This window comes from Mastomys coucha, unplaced genomic scaffold (genome assembly GCF_008632895.1).
Source record: "Mastomys coucha isolate ucsf_1 unplaced genomic scaffold, UCSF_Mcou_1 pScaffold5, whole genome shotgun sequence".
NCBI classification, from domain to species: Eukaryota; Metazoa; Chordata; class Mammalia; order Rodentia; family Muridae; genus Mastomys; species Mastomys coucha.
This window is the reverse complement of record NW_022196911.1, coordinates 111,212,255-111,228,753: the sequence shown is the minus strand read 5'-3', so window position 1 is coordinate 111,228,753 and position 16,499 is coordinate 111,212,255. Positions and strand designations below refer to the sequence as shown.

Sequence of the window (16,499 nt, the reverse complement as noted above, 5' to 3'; positions counted from 1 at the left end):
TCTCTCTCACACACACACACACAAGTAAAAAATTTAAACATTGCCTTGGAAGGAACTGGAGAGATGCCTCAGCAGTTAAGAGTGCTGGTGGCTCTTCTGGAAGACAAGGGTTCAATTCCCAGAACTCACATGGCAACTCACAAACATCTGTAAACTCCAGTTCCAGGGGATCTAATGCCCTGGCTCCTGTGGGTGCTGTATGCATGTGGTGGTATGTTTTGTAATGTGGTGGCATGATGCGGTGGGAGGGGGTGCCTTAGTGGGTCCATGCTGAGGCACCCCCCCATAGGTACCAGCCATGTGACGGGTCTAGTATAAAATGAAGTTTATATGAGGCATGAGAAGGAGGTGTGGGAAAGAAAGAGAGAGGAAAGAGAAAGAGGAGAAATGGCCAGCTGAGAACACATGGTGGGGGGGCATAGAGGGAGGGAGGGAGAGAGGCCAGAGAGAGGGGGGAGGGGAGGAGAGGGAAAGAGGGAGAGAGGGAAAGAGGGAGAAAGAGAGAGGCCAAATAGTCCTTTTATAGCAAGCCAGGCTGTTGTTAGGTAACTGTTGGGCAGAGCCTAGAAAAAACGCTAACACATAGTGTACAGACATACATGTAGGCAAAGACATAAATAATAAAATATAGTTTTAATTGCTTTGAAATCTTCAAGGTGAAGGTGTAGCTTTCTAGACAGAAAATGCTATAATTCAGGGACATGTGGGTTCTGGGACCCGTCACACCCTACAGGAGATGTCATGCTTATCAATAGCATTGAGCTACACAAAACAAGAGCTGGGGTCTGCAAGATCCATAACCAGGGGACAGCACTGTCAACACTGACATGCCAGGGAATAGCAGTATTTGACTGAGCATAAGTGCCACCAAGTCATCAGTAGGTAGGTAGCCTGTGCAGAACTATTGTATGTTTTTTGTTTTAATCCCAGGTGTGGGATATGAGGCTGTTTCAGATGGTGCACATCAGCTGAATATGATTTGCCTCGTGCTCCAGCAGGGGCATGAATTTGCCAGCAGCAGATAGTTTCTGCAAGTGTGTGAAATTTGGAATTCTGGGAACTTTTCAGAGGGTATATAAATGCTAGAGCCCCAAGAGGTGGAGGGTTGCTGGTTGCTGCTGTTTGAGATTTGTTAAGTAATTGTATACAACGAAGAAACAACAAGAAGAAATTAGATATCCTGACAGCAAAGATCAAACTTGCCCCAAGGAACTTGATGCCCCTAATCAACAGGAAGTAGTCTAACAATAATGTTGTCCCCTCTCCCATCCCTGACTTTGTTCAGGGATCTCTTTCCTCTATTTTTCCTTTCTTATCTGGTGTTGGGGGGAGGGATTGAAAGGGTAGAAGAAAGAAGAACCCACAAAGTAGCCAAGTCCAGCTACAATGTTTCCTATTCTTGGCGAGGGGAGTGTCTTCCTACATTGTATCTACGTCAGTGGCCAGGGTAGGCGGCTGATAGTTCACAGGAAGGGACAGTGCCCCATAGGCCGGTAGCTATAACCTGGCTGTGTAAAGTGAAAGATATTGTCATCCAACAGCAACGTACTTTGATCTTCCTGGTCCTTAACATCTTCAGCCATCGCTACCTGGAGGGAGCATCCATGAGCCCCACATCTGCTTGTCCCTCCACTGCTCACCCTTACTCATGGCAGGCCCACTTAGTTAGCTGCCTATCTGTGTTAACACACCAGGAGACCAAGGACCATAAAAGGTCAGCACATTGGTAGGGGTCACAGACGTGGCAGCTGGGATTTGAAGTCAGGTTCGTTCCTCCTCTTGTCTCCCCCAGAACTGTTTTATTTCACTCCTTCACACAATGTTCTTGGGACTAAGCCGAGGCTCCATGGAAGAGAGGTCAGTGGATCAGACAGCTGGCTGTGTTGGCTGGGGAAGGACGTGATCAAGGATGCTGAACAGGAGAGCAGCTATGCCACTGAGAGCCATCCACAGCATGCGAGTGGCTTTAGGGTGACCCTTTACCCTTTTGAGACAGGTGTTTTACAGCCCAGGCTGGCCCTAAGCTCTCTATGTAGCAGAGGCTGACCCTGAATTCCTGAGCTTCCTGCTTCTGTCTCACCGGGCCTTTCTTTTACCTTTTGTGGATCCACTGGGTGAATTGAGCCTGGAGCCTCTTCCCCAGTGAAGTGAGCCATTCATGACTGGATAGAAGACGTTATGAGTGTAAGGAGGCTGCTAGGTAGGGGCAGGCTGGGCCTCAGGTCTACCTCTCCTCCGTGTCCCCACAATCTCAGTGTCCAGAGTCTGCTCTTTACCTCTGCAGAGTTAGAACCCCCCCTTTCTATTCATGACTGTGGAAGTTTCCAGGTGCTTCTAGACCCTCTTGAGATACCTTGCTACCTGGAGATCATTTATTGCTGTTGATCTAAGCTTCCAAGAAGAGCTACCCTGAGTATATGGACATTTATGCTGTGCCTTTTCTGGCTGAGCATAAGCAAGTCCCTTGGTGCATGTATACCCTGGGCAGGAAGTCACATTCCACCGGCTCCTCTCTGGGGACTGCTCTTGCTTGCGTGATCTTTAGACTTGTGCTCAAGGAGTGACAGAGCTTCCAGAGTGTGGGGGTGATGGGATGGATGGCAAGGAATGAGATGTGGGGTTGGTCTTCTGTCACCTTGAAGACGGTGCAGGCCAAGCACTCTTCTGTACATATCCAGTCTCAAGACTCCCCCAGCACAGACATGTATGAATATATAACACACGCATGCACGCATACGCTTGCACACACTGTAGCAATGGAAACTTTTATCCAGTAAGTCAGTTTCTAAATCATTAGAAGAGGGGGGGCAGGGATGAGGGAAGTTAGGATCATGGGAAGAGTCTGTCAGAGATGGGGAGTGGGAGGTCTTCTTGGTAGCCTGAGACCTCCTGGTCCATCACATTTAAAATGTCAGTCATAGATCATAGCTTGGAGTATCTATAACAGTCCGATGGTTTGGTTAGGAAACAGAATGATCAGTCCTGCCCTCGAGAATTCTAGGTCTTTAGTGGAGCATAGGTGATGTCAATGCAGGTAGACCAGGCATCAAGAGAGTCTAATGGGGGTCTCCAAGGGTGGGGATGGTGCATGCCTACTGAGCAAATCATTCCTGTTGATGGGCATTGTGCATGAGGGTGACGCTGCCACCATGGCTGGATGGTCCTGCTCCTCATAGGCTCTGACTACCTCAATTGAGCCTAGGTGTTGTACAGTCTAAGAGAAGGGTAGGTGGACAGCAGTCGGGAATCCATGGTGCATCTGAACAAGGAAGACCAGGCATGAGAGTTTAGTCAGCTGGGAGGCGTTTCTGCTAAGCTGGACAGCTCTGATTCTGCCAACCAAGAGAACGTTGGTGCCAGACCCAATGTTTGCTTTCTCTGTGGCTCCAGGAGGAGGTGAAGCTGTTGGGTCTCTGCACCGGAAAGAGATGGAACTCAACGCAAGAAGCTAGTTCCTGGGATCCAAAGAGCCAGGGCAAGAAGTTCCAAGCCATCCCCAGAGCAGGATCTGGCCTCTGAGAAACTCAGGTTTCCCAGGATCCTCTGACCTCCATGTTTCAATCTTAAGGGAATCCCTCTTACAAGCAAGTGGGAGCAAATCTCGTAGATTCTATGTAAAAGTGAGGTCTCAACACATATGTGCATATACATGCACAACACATGCCCCCACACACGTGTGCACACACACATACATGCACATGCGCACACATGTGTATACACACATGCACACATACACACGAATGCAAACACACACGCATATAAACACATGTACACACAGACATATACATCACCCACACAGACATGAACACACATATACAGGACTCCAGACGCCACACTCCCCTTCTCTGTTGTCCTTGTATTTAGGACATTTTTCTGTACTGTCTAACTGAGACTGCAATCTAGCTCCCTGCCTCAGTCTCCCCACACATGGACTGTGGTGCTAGGTTTGTTGCATGCCTTCTTGGAACTTTGGGAAGGGGAAGGTTGGAATTTAGGTAGAAGCTGGTGGAAGGCACCTTCTAGGGAGAGGAACCTTGAAATGATGGGCCATGTCTAGGCCTGAACTAAATAAAGACTTGGGCAGTCTTAGTAGAGAGACAGGCTGTGTTCCTTCAACAAGGGCCACAGTACAATGTTCCTGGTGGGAGATGGTCAGTCCCTCTGCAGCATTTCTAAAGGCCCATCATCATAGTCTCCAGAGCATGACAAGAACTTTCTTCAACAAACAGCGTGAGAATAATCCTCTTTACCCCATACCCCTATTCAAGGTCCTTACCCTCCCCTCTGGATAACAGGCCCACCCTAAAATGGGAGTGGGGGAGGGACAGAGCCCTGAGCCAGCTCTTCCTCGCCTCTTCCAGGCTCTCCCTTTGTAGCCAGCTTACCAGGACACTGCCAAGTATGCTCCGTGCCAGGACGGAGGCTGGGCCTGGGGGCTGGGGCCCTAGGGTTGATGGCTGCCAGGGGTCCTGAAGCCCTCTGCTTGCCCTTCAGAGAGCTTAAAACTTCCCGGGAGAGGAACAGCTAGCTTTGCTGGGTTGTCTGGAGAGGTGGGGGAGGAGGGAGGGTGTCCGGATCTGTTCCCCTTGGGGGCCCAGGCCAGCACAAAAGCCCCTGGGGCTGCCACTCTCTGGCTTAAGTAGTTGCCTAGGCAACAGCAGGGGCCAGCTTCAACCAATCCATGGCAGAGTCTGGTAGGGGGAGGGAGGCTAGGAGGGAAGGGGGTACTGTCTCCTTGCTGGATCCTATATAAGGAGGAGGGATGGGATCGGAGTGCTCTGGACTTGACTGTCCCTCCAGTGGATTTAGGGACAGAGCACAAAGATGCTTAGAAAAGGTTCCTGCAAGCCTGGGTCCTGGGGCAGCTTCTGGGCTATCCTGGCTTTGGTGGGACTGGTCACTCGTGCAGGTAAGTGGAAAGTAAAGGGATCAGGTGCCTGGTAAGGAAAAAGGTAAGGATTGGGGCAAGAACTTCTGCTAGGAGCCACAGAAGGCTGGCCAGGAGGTGGAGCCAGCCAGCCAGCCCCAGAGAACACGGAGAGACTTGACATCTCCACGGACAGAGAGAAAGGGGCACACAGCCTTCCGGGGAAAGAGGGGCTGGGCAGCAGGCAGGAGTCTCGATAACAAAAAGACCCTGTACTGCTCATTGTCTCAGGCAGCTGGGTCCAGGCAGGGGCTGCTTGGGGACGCCATCAGCATTCAGGTCCTTGGGAGTGACAGCTGGGGAGGCGGGGCTGGGAAATTCACCCCCAGCAGCTGCTCGCTTTCTCCCTTGCTGGGTCTCCGTCTCCCACACACAGATGCTCACTCTTGTGAGCCTTCCTTTCAGCAGTCCACACATAGGCCCTGCGCCCACTGTGTGAGTGAGTGTGTGTGTGTGTGTGTGTGTGCACTAGAGCTGCCTGCTGGCGGCCTTCTGCAATTGTCAGATGCTTAACCGCCTGTCCCCCCCCCCCGCACCCCCTCCCCGTTTGCAAGGCTCCCTGCACTACTCTGGCTGGGGGCTGTCTTTTCTATAACTCAGCATGTGTCCCCATCTGACCCCACAACTGCCCTGAGAACACAAGAACAGGCCTCTCTGGGAGGGAGATGCTGACTTTAACACTGTCACCCCTAGAATCCCATTCCTTGGGTCCCTGACTGTTTCACTGAGTAGGGCTGGGGCAGTGCTTTTCACTGGGGAGTGGTGATGCCTTCCTGTAGTCCCGGCACATTAGGATGAGGAGGGAGAAGGATCAAGAATTCAAGGCTAACCTCAGCTAATAATGAATCCAAGGCTAGCCTGAGCTACAAGAGACCCTATCTAAAAAAAAAAAAAAAAAAAAAAAACAAAAGCAAAAACAAACAAACAAACAAAACAAAAAACCTAAAAAGAAAACGAAAGAAAGACAGAAAGAAGCCCTATGCCTGCTGTGCCAGCTTTGGTCCCCTTTGGTCTCCCTAACCTGAGCCCCTCCAGCCCATCCCACCTGGGGCCTTTAGGGCTGGCTGTGTCCCTTTGTCTCTGGGCACTCTTTCTCTGCTAGTTCCAGGCTGCTCACGTGTGCATTTATTCATTTTTAAAATTGATTTCTCTGTGTGCATATGTATGTATGTATGTATGTATGTATGTGTATGTATGTGCAAGTATATGTGTATATATGGTATGCATTTGTGTATGTATATGTACATGTGTGTGCATGTATGTATGTGGTATGTATGTATATATGTGTATATGTGCATGTGTATATGTGTATGTATGAATATGTATGTGTGTGCATGTATATGTGTATATGTATGTATATGTGTGTGTGTGTGTGTGTGTGTGAGTGTGCATGTGGAAGCCAGAGGTCGAGGTATGGCTCCTCAGGTGCCTTCCATCTTGTATTTTGTGAGTTTCCCTTACTGGCCTGGAGCTCGGTGCATAGGCTAAGCTGCTTGACCAGAGAGCCTTAGGGATCCACCTTTCTCTGCCTCCATGGTGCTATGATTACAAGCATGACCCATCCCATCTAGTTTCTTTACCTGGGTTCTCGGGATGGAATTCAAGTCCTCAGGCTTATATGTCAATCATTTCTCCAACAGAGCTCTGTCTTCTTCTCCAGGATCCCTCTCCCTTTAATTACATTTTATCTATTTTATCCGTGTGTGTGTGTGTGTGTGTGTGTGTGTGTGTGTGTGTGTGTGCCATTGCACACAGGTGGAGGTCAAAGGACAACTGTCAGGAGTCAGTTCTCTCCTTACAACAACATATGGGTCCCCAAGATCAACCCCATGTTGTCAGCAGCTACCTTTACTGGCTGAGCCATCTGATGTCCCCACTTCCCCACTTTTAGATAGGGTCTTCCTAAGCAGTGACAATCTGATGTTGGCTATGGAGCCCAGGCTGGCCTTGAACTTGGGCAATCCTTCTGTCTCACCCTTTCATGTGTGTACTTTTGTTTTTGTTTTTGTTTTTTCGAGACAGAGTTTCTCTGTGTAGCCCTGGCTGTCCTGGAACTCACTCTGTAGACGAGGCTGGCCTTGAACTCAGAAATCCACCTGCTTCTGCCTCCCAAGTGCTGGGATTAAAGGCGTGCGCCACCACCACCTGGCTCCATGCCTGTTCTGCCCCCTTGAGCTTTCCTGAGTGTGAGAACTGGGTTAGGTTCATTCACTGCCACGTGGCAGCTACGTAAGTCCTCAGTACTCAGGGCTGTGCCAGCTCTGACCGGTTTTATGAGGAGGTGAGAGAGGTAGGACCCAGAGTTTTCTTCACCCTCCTCTGGGGGTCGAGTACCGTGGACATCGGTTCACAGAAACAACTGGTCCGTGACTTCTTTCCAACCAGAGCATACTCTTCTAAGAATGTACTTCCGAGCCCGCCTGGGGCCACCATGTACACCCAGGATGAGCTAGCTTGTGGATACTTTGTGTGTGCACACAGCTCCTTCATTAGGCTTCCCACCCTTTTCCCGCACTCTGCCACCATGTCACCCGTTGGTCCCTCTGCAGCCTTAGTTGGAAGCACTAGGCCGGGTGCCTTCTCAGGCTCTGCCATGTCCCTTCCTGCTGCAGCTCAGAGAGCCGATGTGGGTGGGGAGGCAGCAGGCACCGCCATCAATCACTCCCACACGCTGCTCCAGCGACTGCAGGACCTGCTGCGCCAGGGTAACGCCAGTGATGTCGTCCTTCGGGTCCAGGCTGTGGGCACCGATGAGGTCCGAGCCTTCCACACCCATCGCTTGTTGCTGGGGCTGCACAGTGAGCTGTTCCGGGAACTGCTGAGCAACCAGAGTGAGGTGGTGCTGCGGGAACCCCGGGACTGTGCGGCTGTCTTTGACAAGTTCATCAGGTACGAGGGGGGAAGGGCATCCTGTTCAAGGCTCCCCAGCCTCGCCACCTTCAGGGGCGCAGAAGTCTGGCCTTACGGGTTATTATATCGATTTTCAAAAGTCCTAGCATGACACATAACACAGGCCTCCTTCCCCCCTCCTTCTGATGCCCTCCCTGCTGTGGCCTGTGTCCCTTTCTGCCCTTTGAGGGGGTCCCTTCTCAGCTACTTCCAAACCCAGCCACGAACACTTAGAGGAACAACAGATTCTTGGTGGGTCTCAAGTGTCTTAAATGGCCACAGGGCTTTGAAATCACAGGGCTTAGGAGTGGAAAGGTCAACGGGCTTGGTCACCTCTCTCCTTCTTGCGTCAGGGAAAGACTTGTAAAAACGGTCCAAGGAGGTAACCTTGCTCTGAGGGCTCAGACAAGGTGGCTGCAAGATTCCAGGCAACACCCCCAAGTTCCAGGCCACAGGAAGAGGGATAAAACAGAAGGGTTTCCCATAGAGCCAAGTGGGGTGCTGTGTGCCAGTGGGACTGTTGGGGAGAATGGGGGAGGGGGGAGAGGAGGCACTGTAAAAGAGCCAGAAACAGTAAAATAACTAAGAGGGAGAGGGAATCCAGACAGATGAAAAACCAGAGCAAAGAGAAGGGAACAGGAAGTAGCCTGGGTTGGCTGTGTACTGTGTAGTGAGATTTGTCACAGCCTCTCACGGTGACAACATTCTGGAGGTGGGCTCTTCGCCTTTCTTAGGAAGCCTAAGTTAAAGGACTTGCCTTGTCTAGTGGCAAGGAGGAAGTCAGATGGGCATCCAAATCCAAACTGTGTGGACACCAGGGTTACTGGCGGCCTCTTCTCGTTTGAGCTTAGAGTTAGATATGTAGTGGATGCTCAGTAAATGCATGTGATTCCCACAGCACCAGAAGCTAAAGATGTCTGAATGGGCCAGGAGGGAACGTAAGAGGGACACACAGGAAGCCTCAAGGCCCATTCATCCCAGTTTGTTCCTTACAAAAATGTCTATGTGCCCTCTAGGTTCTGGGAAAACATGCTGGGGTGGTGTGGGCGGCTTTGACAAGACTCCTCCCCCACCCATCTTTCTATTTTTATTTTTATTTATTTTTTGAAAAGGTTTATTTACTTATTTTATGTATATGAGTACACTGTTGCTGTCTTCAGACACACCAGAAAAGGGCATCGGACCCCCATTACAGATGGTTGTGAACCACCATGTGGGTGCTGGGACTTGAACTCAGGACCTCTGGAAGAGCAGTCAGGGCTCTTAACCGCTGAACCATCTCTCCAGCCCTACTTTTATTTATTTTTTATAATCATATTATTAACTTGTGTGCCTGTATGAGTTATGCCACATGTAAATGGGTGCTCTGCTCCGGCCAGAAGAGGGCTGGAGTTACAGATGGTTTCCGAGGCAATATGGATGCTGGAGACGAGTGCTCTTAACTGCTGTGCCCGCTCGACGGGCCCCTCTCCAACTCTCTTGCAGGTATTTGTACTGTGGTGAGCTGACGGTACTACTGGCCCAGGCTATCCCGCTGCATAGGCTGGCCACCAAGTATGGAGTAGCATCCTTGCAGCGAGGCGTGGCCGACTACATGCGCGCGCACCTGGCGGGAGGCGCGGGCCCCGCTGTAGGCTGGTACCACTACGCGGTGAGCACCGGGGATGAGGCTCTGCGCGAGAGCTGCCTGCAGTTCCTGGCTTGGAACCTTTCTGCCGTGGCGGGGAGCGCGGAGTGGGGAGCCGTGAGCCCCGAGTTGCTGGCGCAGCTCCTGCAGCGCTCCGACCTGGTGCTGCAGGATGAGCTGGAGCTGTTCCACGCGCTGGAGGCGTGGCTGGGCCGCGCGCGTCCGCCCCCCACTGTGGCCGAGCGAGCGCTGCGCGCCATCCGCTACCCCATGATCCCGCCCGCACAGCTGTTCCAGCTGCAGGCGCGCTCGGCCGCGCTGGCGCGCCACGGCCCGGCGGTGGCAGATCTCTTGCTGCAGGCTTACCAGTTCCACGCTGCCTCGCCGCTGCACTACGCCAAGTTCTTCCACGTGAACGGCAGCGCCTTCCTGCCGCGCAACTACCTCGCCCCAGCCTGGGGCGCCCCGTGGGTCATCAACAACCCGGCTCGCGACGATCGCAGCACCAGCTTCCAGACGCAGTTGGGACCAAGCGGCCACGACGCGGGTCGCCGGATTACCTGGAATGTGCTCTTCTCCCCGCGCTGGCTGCCCGTCAGCTTGCGGCCCGTCTACGCGGACGCCGCAGGCACCGCGCTGCCCGCCGCGCGCCCGGAGGACGGGAGGCCCCGACTGGTGGTCACGCCGGCTAGCAGCGGTGGCGACGCGGCGGGTGTGAGCTTCCAGAAGACTGTGCTGGTAGGGGCGCGCCATCAGGGCCGCCTCCTGGTGCGCCACGCCTACAGCTTCCATCAGAGCAGCGAGGAGGCTGGCGACTTCCTAGCCCACGCAGACCTGCAGAGGCGCAACTCGGAATACCTGGTGGAGAATGCGCTGCATCTCCATCTCATCGTCAAGCCGGTGTACCACACCCTCATCCGGACTCCCAGTTAGCCTCTGGATTGAGAAATAAGGCCTGGCCTGGATGACACACCAGTCACAAAAAAGTGACTGTCGGCCTAGGCCTTGGGTGACCAGGTGCGGCCTGTTGGGACTATGGTAGAAGGCAGGAGGATGTGGTAGACAAAATGGCTGTGGTTTCAGGAGTGCCTTTCCCAGCTTATTTGAAGGCAGCATAAAGGTCCAGAATAAACCGATGCTAAGATAGGCCAGGTACTGAAGCAACTTCCGGGTTTCAAAATGTCTGGGGTTCACATGCCCTCCACTCAGTTCCTCCCTGCCAGAGACCCCACCTGAACATGAATTAGGGCGAGGAAGACTGATTGACAGGGGGTTGGTTCTGGGCAATCTCCCTCTTGGATAGGAATCTCCACATCTGAGCTGAGGCGCTCTCTGAGCGTCAATCTCCAGGGGCAGCAGCCCCTGTGGCTTGTGGGGCTTTTTGCCACTGCCCACCAGTCCCTGGCCTTAGGGAAGGCTCTTGAGAGATGGCCGAAAGCTAGACCTAGCTCTAGCCCCATTCTTCTGGAGAGGGGGGAGTCTTTGAAAAACCATTCTCCAGTTGTGTGTAGGTTTGTGCCAAGGGAGATGGGGCTCTGGGAGAGAAGGGGTCAGGATCTGGACGAGTCTTAGTCCCAACACTGCACACTCCACAGCTCCCAACACAGCCATCAAAACCCCAGAAGGACTTTATTTAAAAGAAAGGCAAAAAGAAAAAAAAAGAGCAACAGAGAAGTTACAAAACCAAACTCCCTCCCCACCCACCCCTTCCCTACGTGAAGTCCTGTGAACTCCTTCCCCACACCCCATCTTCAGCCAGGCCCAGGGGTGGGCCCGGGAGTCCCATCTCACTAAGAGCTCCTGTCCCCTATTGCCGAAGCCGAGACTGGCCCCAGGTCTGTACAAGTTTTTGGCAACAATGTTCTGTCCCGGGCTGGGAAGCTGGGCCTCTGGGACTCATCTCCCTTTTTAGTGGCAGGGTGAACATGGAAGAGTTCTGCAGTTCTACCATCTCTGGGTCATGGGAGTCCAGCCCTCTAAGCTCTTGCTCCATGGGATCCCCATCTGCCCAGCTTCTACCTCCCAGTCCCTGCTACACCCTTCAGTCTTGGGGTTCAGAATAGTAGGTGCCTGGGTCCCTCAGTTATGCTGGAGTCGTCCATCTTTGCCAAAGGTGCTTGAGCCATGAGGCAGGCTGGGCCCACGCGTAGCTCTGCGGGAAACACCAGCTTGGTTGGGAGGAACAAGAAGGGGTGAAGGGTTTCCAGAGCCTATGACAGGAGAGACATTAGTTGAGGAATATCTTTCCTCCCCTACCACCCAGTGGCCTTGAACTCCTAAGGGGACCAATTCCAGCTTGCCGACCCCATCAGTATTGCTCCCTGAATCGTGCTTCTAGATACGGGCCAGTGTGTTTCCCCTTTGAGCTGGTCAAGGCCTCTCCCACCTCAGTCCCTTTTTGGTTAGTACTGACCTGTATTCTGGTTTGGAGGAAACTTGACCTTGGCCAGAGGCAGAGAGACTTTTCCCAGATGCCTGACACCAGGGGATGGCCGTCCACACGCTGGCATCCGGCGATCTGAAAGGCCCTCCGAGGGACGAGGTCCCAGTAGGTGTGTCTTGGGACGGGACAGCTGTACACGTGGGAAACAGTGGAATGGAACGGAGAGATGTCCGGGGTTCAGCTACCGAACCAGTCCTAGCTATTTTGTGTGTGTGGTGGGGAATAGTTGTGTTTCTGGTCAGGGCTCTAGAGGTAGTGAAGGGCTGGAAGTGTTCTGTAACTTCTCAAGAGTGCTAGCCCACAGGCCCCCACACATCAGTAACGGGTGCAGACATTTCACCCCTGCCCTTTGCCTCACCCCTTGTCCCGTGACCTCGAAGGACCGAGACCTCCGCTTCCTCCTCTTGGCCTCCAGCGACTCCTCCCTTTTTTTGCTGAGGCATTTCTTCTGGCCACGCACCCAGGGCCCAGTGCCATCACCTCTAGGTCCTACCGCCCGGGAGGGGCCCTCTCCCGTGCTGCTAGATAGATTGTCCTCGCTGACAGCATGCTGCAGTGTGGGGCTGGGTGGCCGCTTGCAGGCCAGTGGACCGGGTGGACGAGCATCATCAGCTTCGCTCAACGAGTGCAGGGACTGGCTGCTGCGCTCTGTGGCAGGTGCCAGCAGGTGGCGCCCTTCCGTTCCCAGGGCCCGGGAGCGCCGCTGGGCGGCCTTCACGGAGATGCACTTGGTCCGTGTCAGGATCTCTTTCCTCTCTATAGCAGATACCAAAGCTAAGGTGAGCAAGAGCCAGGACTCACAGAATTCACCTCCAGAACTCTAACTTGCTGACGGCTCTGAGGAGCTTTGGGCGAACCCTGGGAATCTTAATTTCATTTTGGGATTGTAAAATAAATACTCTGGGGCTCCATCAAGGATTAACTGAGACACTGGGAGTCTGGACCAGTGTCATAAGCCTGTAATCTTAGCTCCTCCGGAGACTGGGGCAGGAAGATCAAAAGTTTAAGGCTGGCCGGCCATGGCGGTGCAAACCTTTAATCCCAGCACTTGGAAGGCAGAAACAGCCAGTCTCTGTGAATTCGACCAGGCCAGACTGCTCTACATAGTGAGTTCTAGGATAGCCTAAGCTACATAGTTAGACCTTGTCTCAGGAGAAGATAAGGAGGAGGAGAAAGAAGAAGTGGGAGAGGAGGAGGAGGAGATGGAGGAGGAGGTGGTGGTGGAGGAAGTGGTGGTAGAGGAGGTGGTGGTGGTGGTGGTGCAGGAGGAGGAGGAGTTAGAGAAGGAGGAGATGGAGGAGGAGGTGGTGGTGGTGGTGGTAGTGGAGGAGGAGGAGGAGGAGGAGGAGGAGGAGGAAGAAGAGGAGGAGGCCTGCCAACCCAAGCAACTTAGATCTGATTTCAAGATTAAAAGTGAGCCAGGTGGTGGTGGTGGCACCTGCCTTTAATCCCAGCCTACTGTGTGTGAGATACTAGGTTCAATTCCTAGTATCTCCTCCCCCCACCCAAAAAAAAAAAAATACATATTTTAGACAGAGTTTAGTCTATCTGTCTAGGTCAGGGATGGATTCAATTTTAGAATTTGCCACTGCATTATCCAGTGGGGAGGGGGTGGCAGGCACCACCATTTTAATCTCTGATTGTGCTCCATCTTCCCTGTGTCCCTAAGCAGGTGGCTAGTCCTTCCAATAAAGCCAATGACTGGGGACCTTCGGCAGGTCGAGAGAACAGGAAGGAGCTTCGCTTTGCAGCCTGAGCAGTTGAGAAGATGTCGGGCAATTGTATGTGTGTGTGTGGGGGGGGGCAGGCAGGCACACTCACCTTTATGGGACAGAAGGATCTCTGACAGGTGCTCGCTACTGTCTGGGGAAGAGTTGATCTGGCTGCCCAGGCTGTCCTGTGGTGGGGCCTAGGGGTTTGGAAAGGGGAAGATCTTGAAGACACCAGGGACTCCGCACCAGAAATCTGCAGAGGTTCTGTGGCCTCTCAGGGCTAGGCATTTTGGAAGGATTCAACCCACTGCTGGGCACCCAGAGCTCACCTCCTGGGCCACTAGGCTGCCCACCTGGATGGGAGGTGGAGTAGGCACAGAGGAGCTTTTCATCTGCCAGGCCCTGGGACTGGCCTTGAACACGTGGTAGGACTCACTGCAGTTGGCAGAGGAACAGGAGGAGGCAGCTGTTGACCAGGCTAGTCACACCAAAGTCCACCCACCCCCACCCTCGAGAAGAACCCGTTGGTGCCAAGGGAGGGAGAACCCACAACTTCTGGCTGCAGACCCATGCCACAGCCTCCTGTGTGCTTCTAGCTCCATCTCCCCCGTCCTCAGCCCCCCAGCCCTCATCAGGGCTGACATCCCTCAGAGAGTCTCACTTGTCTGTGCCAAGTGGGGGTAGGGTGTTGTTTTGGGGGCGTTGGGCCTCAGAACTCAGCGTTTTCACACTCTCCAGGTCAGAGTCTGGGGTCAGTGTGGTCCCTGCTGGAGTGATTTTGGGCAAGGAACTGTCCTGTGTGTATGGTGGGAAGGGAGAGAGGCAACGACAAGAGTGAAGAGTTAGAAGACTAGGCCTTGAACCAGGAACAACGAAGAGCCATAAGGGCTGTAAGATGGGGGTTGGGGGTGGAGGGCACTGGGCCTGTGCTCTGGGTCCCCCTGCAAGCTGGGACCATTAGGCAGCCTCAGTGGCACAGCTCAGTGGCCTGGTCCTTTAGAGCACCCCGTTCCCTTGATATTTAGAAATTAGTTAAGCCTCCATCCACCCATTCATTGAGATAGAATCTTGTTGTACAGTGGTGGGTGATCTTTCAAGCCTCCTGCCTCAGCCTCCCAGCTAGCTCAAACAGCAGTCCTGACCTTTTGACCCTAGGCTGGGAAAACAGCCAGGCCAGTTAGTAATGCCCAGGAATGGGGGAACCTCATCCAGGCTTGGGGAGGTAGGAGGGGAGGGGAGCGGAAGGGAGGGAGGAGAGGGGAGGGAGGGAGGAGAGGGGAGGGAGGGAGAGAGACCAACTCCTCTTGGCTGGATTGGTGGGATCCCCATGTCAGCGAATTTATGTCGGCCCACGCGCCCACCTGCAGGGCTCTGGAGGCCACGCGGTCCATGATGGTGGCTCGCTCCAGGCTGCCCTCTTCCAGTTCCCGAAAGTAGACTTCATAGAGTTCCTCCAGGTGTCGGGGAACCTCCAGATTGAAGTCTGTCCGGGGTAAGGGGAGATGAGGGCTCCGCGTGGGCCCTCAGCCCCAACGACAATGCCCCAGGCCCGCAGGGTCGAGCCCTACCGTCGATGATCTGTCGCTGGCCCTGGATGATCTCGTCGCAGAGGCTGCGGTGCTGTTCCAGGCGGCGCACGGCCTCGCGGCGGTGGCGCAGGGCGCTGTCGAGGAGCAGCGCGTGCGACTGCATCGCGGTGTTTTCCACCTCCAGCTCGTGCACGCGGCACAGCAGGCTGAGCACCTCGCGCTGCTCCTCCGAGCTGATGCAGCGCGGCAGCGTCTCTTCCAGGCGCCGGCCACGCGCTCGCAGCTCCCGGCAGCGCTGCTCCAGCGCCAGCTGCGGGAGGGTGGCACGGGTCAGCATCAGGCCAGTCCCACCAGTCTAGACAGGTTCTGGTCTCAGGCCTTCTGGGTGGTCCTCCAAGCCCAGGATAGCCTTCTAAGCTTATTCTGGGTCTTGCAAGTAATAGGCGCCTTTGTGCCCACTTGACTCAACCATGCCCTGTGACATCCCTAATTCTAACTCAGAAGGTACAAATCTGTTATTATTCTATTGGTTACCATGCTTTTAGTTCTTGTTTTATGCCAAGCATTAGTTTAACTGTCTCCAGCGACCTCTTTTGGACATAACCACGGTTGCTCCCATTTTAGAGATAAGAAGTATGAAGTACACAGAGACGTAGAGACTTGGGCACCCAAGATTTGTGGCCTGCCTGAGTTCTCTGGGTCTCCCTCTTCCCCAGCTCTCTGCCCTCAAGCCCGGTACACCTTCTCCTTGCGCAGCTTCTTCTGTTCGCCCACAAGGGCGGCGATGTTTTCCCGGGCTGCGGCCACTTCCGGTGGCTCCAGGTTATCTGGCTCATCTCCTGTGTCCGAGTCTTTCTCACTGTCGTCTTTGGTGTAGGACTCCTTCCTTCGCTCCTCCCGCCACTTGAGAGCCCGGCGTGACTTCTCGTGCTCCCAGCTGCCCGCATTTCCCCACGAGAGACACAAGAATCAGCTCATTTGTGCTTCAAATGCTCCAGGCTCCTCCAATGCCAAACCTGAACCTGGGTGGGTCTAAAGGGTCCCAGGATAGGGGCGAGCATACCCGGCAATGGTGAGTAGGTGACGGGAGGTGTCAATCTGGACTTCCATGGCCTGGTTCTCCAGCTCCAGCAGGCGCCGTCGCACATCCATCTGCTCGTGGAAGGCGCTGATGAGTTGCTCCCGAAGCTGTCCCATCTGCACCTGCCCTTCCTGCCCGCTGTGCAGCTGTACCTCAGCTGCCGGGTGGGGGTAGTGTGAGCAGAGGGGCCGCCAGCTCAGGCCCACCTGAGGCTCTGTCGCCCAGACCAGCGCGTCTCCTTCCAACTCATCTCCCTTCCTCTCTCTCTCTCTCTCTCTCTCTCTCTCTCTC

At 53.9% G+C, this 16,499-nt stretch overlaps 2 protein-coding genes across 5 annotated transcripts in view; one reads left to right on the top strand and one right to left on the bottom strand.

Moving 5' to 3' along the window:
- The first annotated feature begins 4,590 nt into the window (after positions 1-4,590).
- Positions 4,591-10,607, top strand: Btbd17 (BTB domain containing 17). Its single transcript, XM_031352577.1, has 3 exons — positions 4,591-4,909; positions 7,540-7,816; positions 9,302-10,607. The coding sequence occupies exons 1-3, from the start codon at positions 4,825-4,827 to the stop codon at positions 10,374-10,376; spliced, it is 1,437 nt and encodes a 478-aa protein (XP_031208437.1). The 5' UTR covers positions 4,591-4,824; the 3' UTR covers positions 10,377-10,607.
- Positions 10,608-11,152: 545 nt separating this feature from the next.
- The window catches only part of Kif19 (kinesin family member 19), a 26,927-nt gene continuing 21,580 nt past the window's right edge, over positions 11,153-16,499 (bottom strand). For 2 of the 4 annotated variants that reach the window (XM_031352575.1, XM_031352572.1), the window contains 10 exons: positions 16,191-16,365; positions 15,869-16,064; positions 15,167-15,437; positions 14,960-15,081; positions 14,260-14,393; positions 13,928-14,033; positions 13,708-13,795; positions 12,245-12,642; positions 11,857-12,016; positions 11,153-11,653 (listed from right to left, as the gene is read on the bottom strand). In XM_031352575.1, the coding sequence (XP_031208435.1) occupies positions 11,523-11,653; positions 11,857-12,016; positions 12,245-12,642; positions 13,708-13,795; positions 13,928-14,033; positions 14,260-14,393; positions 14,960-15,081; positions 15,167-15,437; positions 15,869-16,064; positions 16,191-16,365 (1,781 nt within the window). In that variant the 3' untranslated portion in view covers positions 11,153-11,522. The remainder of the gene's footprint in view (positions 11,654-11,856; positions 12,017-12,244; positions 12,643-13,707; positions 13,796-13,927; positions 14,034-14,259; positions 14,394-14,959; positions 15,082-15,166; positions 15,438-15,868; positions 16,065-16,190; positions 16,366-16,499) is intronic. The other 2 variants (XM_031352574.1, XM_031352573.1) reach the window with 2 other exon arrangements.

Coding starts and splice junctions, on each gene's coding strand:
- Btbd17 (XM_031352577.1), top strand. CDS start 4,825: ATGCTTAGAAAAGGTTCCTGCAAGCCTGGGTCCTGGGGCAGCTTCTGG. Junction 4,910..7,539: donor GGGACTGGTCACTCGTGCAG/GTAAGTGGAAAG, acceptor TTCCTGCTGCAG/CTCAGAGAGCCGATGTGGGT. Junction 7,817..9,301: donor GTCTTTGACAAGTTCATCAG/GTACGAGGGGGG, acceptor ACTCTCTTGCAG/GTATTTGTACTGTGGTGAGC.